Source organism: Stegodyphus dumicola, chromosome 10, assembly GCF_044657685.1.
Source record: "Stegodyphus dumicola isolate Sdum_Otavi_A_Nest chromosome 10, ASM4465768v1".
Taxonomy (NCBI): Eukaryota; Metazoa; Arthropoda; class Arachnida; order Araneae; family Eresidae; genus Stegodyphus; species Stegodyphus dumicola.
The window spans coordinates 61,263,698-61,276,328 of NC_140777.1; the positions used below are offsets into that span (position 1 = coordinate 61,263,698).

At 31.0% G+C, this 12,631-nt stretch overlaps 1 protein-coding gene across 1 annotated transcript in view; it reads left to right on the top strand.

Annotated features, from left to right (window-relative positions):
- Positions 1-201: 201 nt before the first annotated feature.
- The window catches only part of LOC118192881 (mitochondrial glycine transporter A-like), a 41,807-nt gene continuing 29,377 nt past the window's right edge, over positions 202-12,631 (top strand). The window contains exons 1-5 of the mRNA XM_085824981.1: positions 202-387; positions 769-840; positions 1,032-1,144; positions 10,867-10,951; positions 11,802-11,872. Of these exons, the coding sequence (XP_085681107.1) occupies positions 385-387; positions 769-840; positions 1,032-1,144; positions 10,867-10,951; positions 11,802-11,872 (344 nt within the window). The 5' untranslated portion in view covers positions 202-384. The remainder of the gene's footprint in view (positions 388-768; positions 841-1,031; positions 1,145-10,866; positions 10,952-11,801; positions 11,873-12,631) is intronic.

The window sequence follows — 12,631 nt, forward strand, 5'->3', positions numbered from 1 at the left end:
TTTAATTTACAATACATAATCTTTTGAGGTCGCAGGAAATGTTTATGATATATAAATTTTTTATCGTCTTACGTCAATAATTTTGTTATAATTTTTTTAATATTCCTCTAAAGTTATACATTTCGATTTTATTAATTATTTACTTAAAATGTGTTAAATAAAAAAAATCGCGTATATTAAGCGTCTGCTTTACACTTCCGTTTCCTGCGCCGTAAAAGTAAACATGAAGCACGAGGAGCGTGCTGATGGTAAAGGTATATTTTGCATCTGGAAAATTTAACGTAAATCCTTAAAAAGCATTGTTTATCGACATTTTTTCAAGAAAAAAAAAAAAAAAAAGAATAGTGAGGATAATTGTATAATGTAGACAAGTTGTCTGGAAGAATGGTAAGACTTTTGTATATCATATCAGTTATTTTACGCTTTAAAAATAAATTAGACTTTTAAATGAACAGTATGATATGTGTTATATTTAAGTATATATATATATATATATATATATATATATATGTATATATAGAGAGAGATGGATACTTTAAAAAAAAATTAGTACGAAAACGCTTCCTCTGAAAATAAAAAATTTTCTATGAATTATTGCAATAAATTTTTAATAAGTAATACGCCAGATGTGATAGTTTTGTTAGCGAAGTACATTTAATACTAGCTTGCTGAGAATGTTCGTTGCCTTAGATAAGACATGTTATATCTACTAAATGACGTTTGGTGAGTTGGTTGTTATCTCATATCTTGGTCTTTTTATCTCCGTAGCTTGACTGTGCCTGCCATACTGATGACAGCGCGCACATGGTTCATAGCCCTGCCATGGAAATAGTACAGACGGTGAGTTTCCATACAGATTTAGTATTTTAATATGAAATTAATATTGCTATTTGCATTATTATTACATATATTCATAGTTTAACATGTTTTAATGGTTCTTTATGCAATATACATATTGGTATGATTGGTATCTGTTTTTATGCAGTTATAAATGTAGAATAATATTATTATCTTTATTCTTTTAATTTTAGTATCCATTTTTGAAATCTTTTTTGGCTGGATCTGTAAGTGGAACTTGCTCTACCCTTCTCTTTCAACCTTTAGATTTAATAAAAACAAGGCTACAAAATCCTACAAAATCAGGGTATGATTTTTTTCTTCTTCAATTGCTGAAATTCCTAAGTTTTTAATTATTGCTTCTTTTTTTTTTTTTTTTTTTTTTCTTCCTGTGTTCCAGTGTTTTTAATGCTACTCAAGCATCATAGGTTTATTGTATGTCGCTGCTGTGCCATTTATCTTATCTTTAGTTTTGTAATTATTGTATTTATAATAACTGTAATAGCAAAAATGAAGATTTTTTACTACAAAAATAAAGCGTATTTTTTAAAATTTGTTTCACTAGAAATTAAACATCTTATTAGCATTGTCTTTTATTGAACTTACGATGTATGTATTAATTTCTCTCAGTGCATTTTTGGCATTCAGTGGACTTTGTTACCAAACCTTTTTAGAATGCTTATAAGTTGAACTTTCATAGCATTCATTATAAAAATGCTTGCATATATGTATACATAATTGTATATTTTCATAAAGTTCAGCTCATTAAAAAAAATAAAAGAGCAAGATATTTTAAAGAACAAAATAAGATATAGCAGAGTAATGATCAATCTTAGGATCATTTAAAGATATTTATGCTGTTCAGGGGTTTAATTTTTTATTACTTTTTGAATCATAAAAGTATGGTACAAGTTAACAATTATACTCATCAAGTATAATTATTGACATATTTTTATGTTGTTAAATTATCAGCATATATTGCTGTTAGCTGCAAACTGGAAAATGGCATATATCAAGTTGTCATGCTTAAATGTTGATAAATTTGAACATTTGTATGCTACTTGCTATGCTTTTAGTGCTGTGACTTATTTTGGTATTAAAGTGACTATAGAAGTTTAAATTAATTGAACAAAATTCAGCAGATATCCAAAGATGGTAATTATTTTATATTTATTTTGACATTTTAAATACAATGATAGACTCTAGGAACTTTAAGTGAAATGACCAAGATAGTTTTGAGAAAATAGAAGAAGACAGAGTAATTTTTCTGACTAATGTTAAATTGATTAGTTGTTATTTGTTGAGGCATTTAAGAATTTTCAGTTGTACAAATGATGATGAAAAATTATTTGTTATATTTATTCCAAAGATGTGTCATAAAAATTAAGTGATTTTAAACTCAAATTATTTCTGAATTTAGATTTGTTCATTTAATGCTTTAGAATACTCTATACTTGAAAAAAATATGTTTACAGAATAATGAAAATTATTACATATATTGGTAAAAGTGTATTTATGGGTTCCCCTTTGCGAAAAATGCCGATTTTTGGCAGTACATGGATACGAAGTTTGTGCAATTATTTGACTTTGTGTAGTGGCGACTTTAGTGCCAAAAAATTGCCGCTACACAAAGACAAAATAGCGAGTCAAAGAATTGCTCAAACTCAGTATCCATGTACACATTGACCTATTTTCACTTAAAGAAACATCACAGAATAGCTCAAACTAGGCATTATGCACTCACTCCCATGACTCTGTTCATGTACACATCGATATATTTTCACTTAAAAAGTCAAAGGAGCACCCAATTCTACAGTAGAAGAAAAGAAAAAATACATAACCTCAATAAACTACATTTTAAACCAAACAATCAAATAACATAAAAAAGGAAAAACCTCTTATGCATCTAAGCACTACACAAAGCAAATATCCACTTACCTTATTTAGAAATTTCTTCATCGTTAGTCTGTGGCACACAAAATTTCTTAACAGCATCCAAAAACTTCCTCAAATTATTTGAACTCAAATCCATATATCGGCATTGCCATATAAATTAACAAAAATAAGAGTAAAAAAATATCCTCCGTAGTTCCGGACTGGCCGGAAAATGGTTATTAAGTAAACCTTCATTTACACATCAGTCAATTAATGCTCTTTTTCCCTTTTGTTTCAAATCGTACAGAAACTTAAAATTAATCTTATTACATTCAGCCATTCTACCGTCTAAACAACAAAACAAGCAATGTACTTCCTAACTAACACCTCAAGCCCTTATTAAATATCCCATAATTCAAAATTTACTGAAATTATGCAACCGATTACATCATAATAGGGTTTCCATAATATTCAACTACTCAGGTTACTATAAATAAAACAACAACTTGGTGCTAAGTGAAACAACAACTGAATGATAATATAAGGCGTACCCTTCAGTCTACTCTAACCCATATATTGTATTTTCGGCTAATCTTTGGAATATGGTAACAGGTAGTTTGGCGACATTTTGGTAAAGCAATAAAGGTGTCTAGCTAGGACTTAAGCAATAATTTGAGAAGTACAGAGTTCCAAATTTGCCCTGTAAAAACAGATTTCTGTGCACGTTTGTTCCACTACTTTCCGGAAAATTCCGATCGTGATTTGGCTAAAGTGCAGAATCGCCCACTTATTTGTTTGGTGCATTTTACAAGAATAAGAAGAATTGGATTTTTGTCAATTTTCTTTGATTTTTTAAGTGACAATAGGTCGATGTGTATATGGATAAAGTCAAGAGTGTGCGCAATGCCATTTTTTTGCAATTCTGGGATTTTTTTTTAAGTGAAAATTGGTCGACGTGTACACGGATACCGAGTATATGCATTTCTTAAAAGCACACCAAGCAGTGGGCGATTCTGCACTTTCCCCGTGATTTTAGCTAATAAGCACTTAGAAACAATTTAGCACCTAATCTTCGTCATGATTAAGCACTTTTATTCCATAAAGTTTCACTTCGTAAAAACAAAATGGCATCAAAAAAAAAAAAAAAAAAAAAACTACCAGGTTGCTGTGGCAGGGTTGGTTGCCATCAAATTTTTGCCAAAAAATCGCCACGTTACCATAATCCAGATTCACCATATTTTCATGCATATTGTTACTCTTAGCTTTTTAGTGCCAGGTTCTGAAAACTAAAAAAATATTAGTGTAATTTTTCCCTTTCTGGGAACTTTCAGAGAACAAGATCAACTAAATTGTAAAATGGATTCATCCATGTAATGACTGTTTTCGTCTTACTAACAAAGACAGACCCTTGCAAACAACTTGTGAAGGTCACGCCTCTTTCCTTTCTTACTACAGTCAAAAGTCGTTTATCCGGACACCCATAATCCGGAATGATCTATAATCCAGACCTCAAAGCCACAAACTTTCTACGCATGCGTCAATGCTTAATGTGTTGATGCGCATGCGCGTAATACCTTTACACATGCGCGTTTAATGTATAACGGACGGTATAAGCTAAGCTAAAATTATCTAATTATATATTTCAGTTAATGTTGCAGATTGCATTGTTCCTTAATCTTCGAATTGGATCCGACTTATTATTTTTTGCAGACTGTTAGAGCAATTTTATAAAAGTAAACTTGAACTTTCGATTATGTCAAAAAGAATTTCCGATTCTGGAGCTGCCAAAGGATCTACAAAGCGAAAGCATGTTTCGATGTCCATCAAACAAAAAGTGGAATTGCTGCAAAAATGGATAAAGGCATATCTTTTGTTTCTCTAGCCATTCCAAAATCTGTTTATCAATTTCATGCTGCTCTGCGTGGGAGGGGGGGGACGTTGCAGCACACAGTTAACTGGAAGTTGATCTGTCAGCACTATCCTTATCTTCAGGGCAGATGTTTTTATTTCATTTGGCTTATAATTCATTACTAAATGTAGTATTTCATCTTGATGTACTCCATCTTTGATATGATTTAAATCAAAAATTCCTCGTCATTATAAATATCACGAATACAAATCAAATAGTTTTCTGGTTGCAATTTTCTAATTTTGACTATGCCTAATGTATGCTTTACGCATGCGCGTGTTGAAAGAAATGTTTAATAAAGTAAACAAATAAATATTAAGCTTTTTTTTTTTCTGTAAATTTTGATACCCTTTAGATCATAATTGCTCTTTATTTCGTAAATTACGGTTTCATATTTTTAATTTTATAATTTCTGCATGCTATCCTACCAGATTTAAACTGATGATCTATGATCTTGAAAAATCGATAATCCGGAATCGCCGAAGTTCCAACGAGTCCGGATTAAAGACTTGACTGTATTCTAGTACAAGAATTGATGCATTGCAGCAAAGCAAACACAAACTGATATTCACATTATGATTTTTGTGTTGATATACAGTCAAAAGTCGTTAATCCGGACTCGTCGGGACTTCGGCGATTCCGGATTATCGATTTTTCCGGATTATAGATCATCAGTTTAAATCTGGTAAGATGGCACGTAGAAATTACAAAATTAAAAATATGAAACCGTAATTTATGAAATAAAGAACAATTATGATCTAAAGGGTATCAAAATTTACAAAAAGAAAAAGCTTAATATTTATTTGTTTACTTTATTAAACATTTCCTTCAATGTAAGTTGCTTCGTTTCATGTGATAATACTTTCTCTTTAATTCTATTGAACAGACATAATTTCTTGTTTAGTTACAAAGTTCCGCTGTTCAAGTCCTATAATTGCTGTGTTGAGAATACCGACTAATTTGTCAATCGAAATGTTTTCGTTTTCAATAACCTCTGGGTCACTTAACCAAATAAAATAAAAACATCTGCTCTGAAGATAAGGATAGTGCTGACAGATCAACTTCCAATCCCCAGCGTGAAATTGATAAACAGATTTCGGATTTCAAAACATACTTTCGCTTTGTAGTAAATATATATCGGAAATTCTATTTGACATAATTGAAAGTTCAAGCTTACTTTTATAAAATTGCTCTAACAGTCTGCAAAAAATAATAAGCCGGATCCAATTCGAAGATTAAGGAACAACGCAATCTGCAACATTAACTGAATTAGATAACTTTAGCTTAGCGTATAACTCCGTTACACATTAAACGCGCATGCGCACAAACATATTCGCAGCTGTAAGGGTCTTATGCGCTCTCGTAAACGCCTGTGCGCATGCGTAAACACGACGCATGCGCAGAAAGTTTGTAGCTTTGAGGTCCGGATTATGGGTGTCCGAATTAACGACTTTTGACTGTACTAATTTACTCTTTTACAGTGAAAAAAATCATTAATGTTACCAAATATTAAGACTTCAAATTATACTTTTAGACACAATAAGAATGGGCGAGATTCATGTTAGAGGGAAGTAGAAATGAAGATATCTTATTAGACATTATAATATTAATATTACTATGTAGTCTTACTAGAATGCAGGCTCCTTTTAACGAAATAATATTCTAATAATTACCTGTAGTTTATTTATGATTTATATTAATTTGTTATGTTCTAGTTGTTACTGCATACTTCAAAAATTAAAGTATTTGCATAATTTTCTATCTTTCGATTTTTGGACAGTAAAAGGTGGGGGAATATAGGAGGAAATATAGTCATCCATTAATTCATTGTATTATTTTATAAAGAGGTTGCAAATAAGCAGTTAGGCCTTTTTTCTGATCCTTGCAAAATACTATTTAAGAGTTGCTTATCATTTTAATGATAATACTATACAGAATTACAGTGATTATCTTTGTTTCATTAATATTAAAAATATATGCTTTATTCAAATTTCTTGACACAAGAATGATATAGTATTATCAACTGCATGCCAAATACCTTTACATTTTTATGACAGTAGGTTGTATACTAGTATTAAAAAAAAAAAAAAAACTATTTTAGGACTGTTTAGGAGAATGGAACTTTAAAAATTTCTCTTGTTACATTCAGTTGAATAAGCAGAGCCATATTCACTATGAATCACGTAACTGTAAGTGTCAGTTATATTACTATAATTTTTTTTTCTCAATAAATATGGTGTGGCCCAAGTGAAAGGTAATTTCACCTATAAAATTACCCTACCCTTTTGAAGGGGCTTTGTGAGAAAGAGCATCCATATAAAATGTCCTCGCATATTGCGCCATATAAAAAGTCTCCACGGTTTTTGGTACATTTTTGAACAAAAATTTTTTTATTGAAAGCAATTTTAATCGAGTACATATTGGTGATTATTATCTACCATTTGCCATTTTTCGGATAGCTTCATAATTCCATTGGTGTAGAACTTCTATGGTTTATTGTCGAAAATTTGGCCGAGTGATTTTCAGTGCTGCTTCGGTCGACCAGCTTTTTACCATCAAAATATTTTTGCAGAGATTGAAACAAATGGTAGTCAGGTAGTGCAAGGTCCGAACTATACGGTAGCTGCATCAAAATTTCCCAACCAAGTTCTGTCAATTTTTTTCCGAGTCATCAAAGATGTGTGTGGCTGCGCATTGTCGTGATGGAACACAATTCCTGTTCTGTTGGCCAATTCTGGTCACTCTTTCTGAATTGCTTAGTTCAAACAGTTGAGTTGTGCACAGTACAGGGTCGAAATGATGGTTTCGCCAGGTTGCAGCAGCTCATAATGGACAATTCCCTTCCAATCTCACTAAACACTCAACATAACCGTGTTTGATGAAAATCCAGACTTTGAAGTCGTTTATGGAGGGTCACCAGCCTTTGACCACGATCACTTGCTTTTGATATTCTCGTATTTCACCCATTTTTCATCACCTTTAAGGATTTGCTTCAAAAATGGTTCATTTACATTGTGTTTCAGCAGCATTTCACTGATGGTAATTCGGTCAATCAAATTTCTTTGTGTTAATTCATGTGGCACCCAAACATCGAGCTTCTTTTTGTAGCCTATTCTTTTCAAATGATTCCAAACTGTCATGTGGTTGATTATTAGTGCCTCCACTATTTCCTGACAGCTTGTGTGCCGGTCTTGCTCCACCAGTTGCAAAATTTCATCGACCTTTTCAGGGACAGGCCAACCAGAGCAAAGTGCATCTTTGACATCAAAATTTCCAGAACAGAATCGAGCAAATGACTCCTGGCCCCTTTGTTCACTCACTGCATTCTCACTGTACATTTCGCAAATTTTTCACCATCTTTTTGCATCAGTTTTACCTTTTTTATAGTAAAAAGGCATCACACGACGTATTTCTCCAGATATTTCACTCATTTTCAAATCAGTATAATGCTTTACATGAGCAACGAATTAGGAAACTATCTTCATGAATAATGGAAGCTGAATGTCACATTTTAAGCACATGTTTGTTTGAGACAATTGGGTGAGTGTTGCAAAATATATAGGCATCAACACCATCTAGTGGCAAAAAGACTGCAGTAAACTGAAAATATTTTTTAGAAAGATAAATTATTTACCCCTTAATGCACCAGTAAAAATTCAGAAAGTGGTCTTTTTTGGCCAATGTTTTTTATTCTTTATTTTGTCTTAATTTCTTTTAACCTGTTTCTTTATTTTAACTCAAAACTGTTATGTTGTGATATATTTGAAACTAATATATTGAATTGTATTCATAACTGGAAAAAAAAAAATCTTGAATATATTTATTTTGGGTTGGTGGAACAATTTAGTTCAGTGTACATGAGTTAACTTGATTATTGAGTGCATTATAAAGTTAATGTAACAGCTTAATCTAAGTAAACATATTTTTAAAAGGTGAGTGATAAATTTTCTTACTACTTTTTAAAAATGTTCTGCATTCCAAATGCACATGGTTTTTCAAAAGAGCATTTTAAAGTAAAAAACATTGTCTTATTCTAGGGGGAAGGTATGGAATTGTGACTATTAAATGCAAATTCAAACACATGTAGTTTTATGTAACTGTATTTTGATGTAGAAATAACAGATACTTATATATAAACATAGTTATACAAAACATATGTTAACTAATTATTTTTATGTAAACATGTGACATATCAGCTTCATATGTGTGTAACATTGAAGGCATACAAAATAAACATGGCTTTATTACTCTTAACACATTTCTCACATGTAACCATGATATAAGCATTAGTTCTTTGCTTGATAGTATTAGTTTAGAAATTAAGTTATAAAGAAAGTTGAAAAGTTTTATTAATATATGAAAAGATTTAAATAATTAAAATGTTTTTGTTACTAAAACTGATTTCTTCACAAATTTTTAAAATAGAGAGTATCAGAGTAAATAAAAATAACAAATATTATCTTCATCTTTTGAAGGCAATTTATGAGTGCACTGATATTTCAAAACTACTATATATGTGTACATCTACAGTCAAAAGTCTTTAATCCGGACTCTTTGGGACTTCGGCGATTCCGGATTATAGATCATCAGTTTAAATCTGGTAAGATAGCATGCAGAAATTATGAAAACGTAATTTATGAAATAAAGAACAATTATGATCTAAAGGGTATCAAAATTAAAAAAATAAAAGCTTAATATTTATTTGTTTACTTTATTAAACATTTCTTTCAACGCGCGCATGTGTAAAGCATACATTATGCATAGTCGAAATTAGAAAATTGCAATCAGAAAACTATTTGATGTGTATTCGTGATATTTATAATGAATTTGAGGTGAATCTTTACATTATGGTAACTTGGTGATTTTTTGGCGACCAACCCTGCTACAGAGTAAAGACTTTTTTTTTTTTTTTACTCAAAATTTTTTTCAACAATCTGTTAGCCAAATTACGTTTATACTAGAACTTTTATGGAACAAAAATGCTTAATCATGACGAAGATTAGGTGCGAAATTGGGAGAACGTGCAGAATCGCAAACTGCTTGCAGCGATTTTAAGAATTGCTCATATGCAGTATCCATGTACACGTTGACCTATTTTCACTTAAAAAAACATCCCAGAATTGCACAAAAATGGCATTGCGCACACTCTTGACTTTATCTATGTACACATCGACCTATTTTCACTTAAAAAGTCAAAGAAAATTGACAACAATCCAATTCTTCTTACTCTTGTAAAAAGCTCCAAACAAATAAGTGGGCGATTCTGCACTTTAGCAGCGAAATTGTTTCTAAGTGCTTATTAGCTAAAATCAAGATCAGAATTTTCCGGAAAATGTCACATTACATGTCTCATGATCTCTCATTTCTCTGAGACAAAATAATCTGTGATTCGAATTGTGTACTTTTCAGATTATTGCTAAAGTCCTAGCTAGTAACCTTTATCGCCTTACCAAAATGTCGCCAAACTACCTGTTACCATATTCTAAAGATTAGCCGAATTTGATTTAAATCATATCAAAGACAGAGCACATCGAGATGAAATACTACATTTAGTAATGAACTATAAGCCGAATAAAATAAAAACATCTGCTCTGAAGATAAGGATAGTGCTGACAGATCAACTTCCAGTTCATTGCGCGCCACGCCGTCCCCCCCCCCCCGCAGAGCAGCGTGAAATTGATAAACAGATTTCGGAATGGTTAGAGAAATAAAGGATATACCTTTATCCATTTTTTGCAGCAATTCCACTTTTTGTTTGATGGACATCGAAACATGCTTTCGCTTTGTAGATCCTTTGGCAGTATCCAGCATCGGAAAGTCTATTTGACATAATCGAAAGTTCAGGCTTACTTTTATAAAATTGCTCTAACAGTCTTCAAAAAATAATAAGCCAGATCCAATTCGAAGATTAAGGAACAACGTAATCTGCAACATTAAGTGAAATAGATAATTAGATAATTTTAGCTTAGCTTATACCGTCCGTTATATTGACGCATGCGCAGAAAGTTTGTAGCTTAGAGGTCCGGATTATAGATCATTCCAGATTATGGGCTTCCGTATTAACGACTTTTGACTGTATTTAAATTATGCATAAAGTAAGGTACATTTCTGAAGTCGTAATTCTGCGAAGATAGCTGGGAGACCCAAAATACAAGATGTTTAATGTTCTTAAAAAGTCATTAATTTATGATTTTTATGAAAGAAAATTTTTCAGATGTGTCATAGCTTTCCTTTGTTTTATCTAGGCATACAAGAAATGGAATGTTTAAACTTTTTATACATGTTGTACGAAATGAAAAATTGGTCGGTCTGTGGCGTGGAACTGTGCCCGTAAGTATAAGTTCATTTCTATTAGTCAGTCCATATCCATTTCTCTAAAGTATGGCACAATATATACTGCATTAAGCATTATAAAAAATTATGTAATGAGATTATCAGAAAAAACACTTTTAATAGACTTTTTTTTTAAATTTCTTTATTCTATGTAGTATTATTGCAAAAGAATCATATCTAACATTTTTCAGTTTTAACTAGTGATCCTCAACACATCACACCTGAGTTAGCTGGAATCTGTAATCATTGCCAAGCATAATGTCAACATAAAAAGTTACTGTGGTCTTTGGTATTTAATTGTCAATATCTAAAAAAAAAAAAAAAAAAAAAAAAAAAAAAAAAAAAAGTCTTGTTGACATGTCTGCACGAGTCATTTGTCAAGCTGCAGTGTATTGATAGTCGTGAGTTGATGAAAGCAAAAATAAATAAATAAATAAATAAAAGATTTGCCAGCAGGTTGGCATTAGTGCCGAAGTAAAATTAAGAATCGGAACTGCGTGTTTTATTATGAAAGGCTATCAAATGCACAACAGTAAAACATTAGTTAAAGTCCTGATGATTAGGAGGTCCAGATTTTAAATCATTCTGTATATTGGATGTCCAGATTTTAGACTTTGTATTGTTAAAATATTTTTGGCGTGGATTTTTTATGATATAAAAAAATATTCAATCATCAAAATTTGTTATTAGTTATATAAAAAATGTATTATCTCAAAGCTGATACTTAAAATTCCATTTAGTATCATATCCTGAAAGAGGTTAGAGAATTATCTCTTATGAATAACCAATGCATAACTAATTTTTCATTGTATTATTCAACTAATAAATGGTTCTTCTTTTTTTACAGTCCATTATGAGATGTGTTCCTGGTGTAGGAATGTATTTTAGTTCTTTACACTGGCTACAGAGCAATTTTGGGTAAGTAAAGAAGAAAAGAATAAATTATCTTCTTAAGATCACTCTTGATACGCTTCTTAAGAAAATTTATGAATCAGACATTGTTTTCATGAAGTTTAATTCAGATGTTTGTTGATTATCTTTAATATGCAATAATCTTCTGTGATGATTTATGTTTTTTTTATTTGTTTTCCTAATGTAGTATTTAAATTTTCAAATTACCATGTATAAAGATAAGTGTTTGAATTTTGCATAAACTTATTATTCATAATTCTTATTTATATTCAAATTTGAAGCATCAGTGTTTGTGTTATCACAGCTATTGATCAGTTTAGTAATAAACTTGGGAGGGGGGAAGATCATCACTAGTTTGATAACTTTAGGGAAAAGTTTGGAGTTTGCATTATAACTTATATATTTTGGTGTGATTTTTCTTGCTTGGTATTCAAGAAATATATTTTTAGTACATTTAAAAATTTTAATATTACTGTACAATTATAGACTCTACATTAGCCTCTGACTTGTGCGATATGTGAATTGTAGTAATTCGCAGTTTTGTAAGTGTGCAAAAGCTGTGACATTCAAATTGAAAGTTACCAATTAAGAGCAAGGACTCCATAAACAGTTTCATCTCTTTCTCATACTTCTTGCATTTAAGTAGTATTTGTATGGTTAGCTTAGTCACATAATCATTACCATTACTTTCCAATGTTTATTTACCCTTAAAATTGTTTCAAAATGCAAAATAGAATGCATTGATCGTAAATTTTAAAAGAAAAG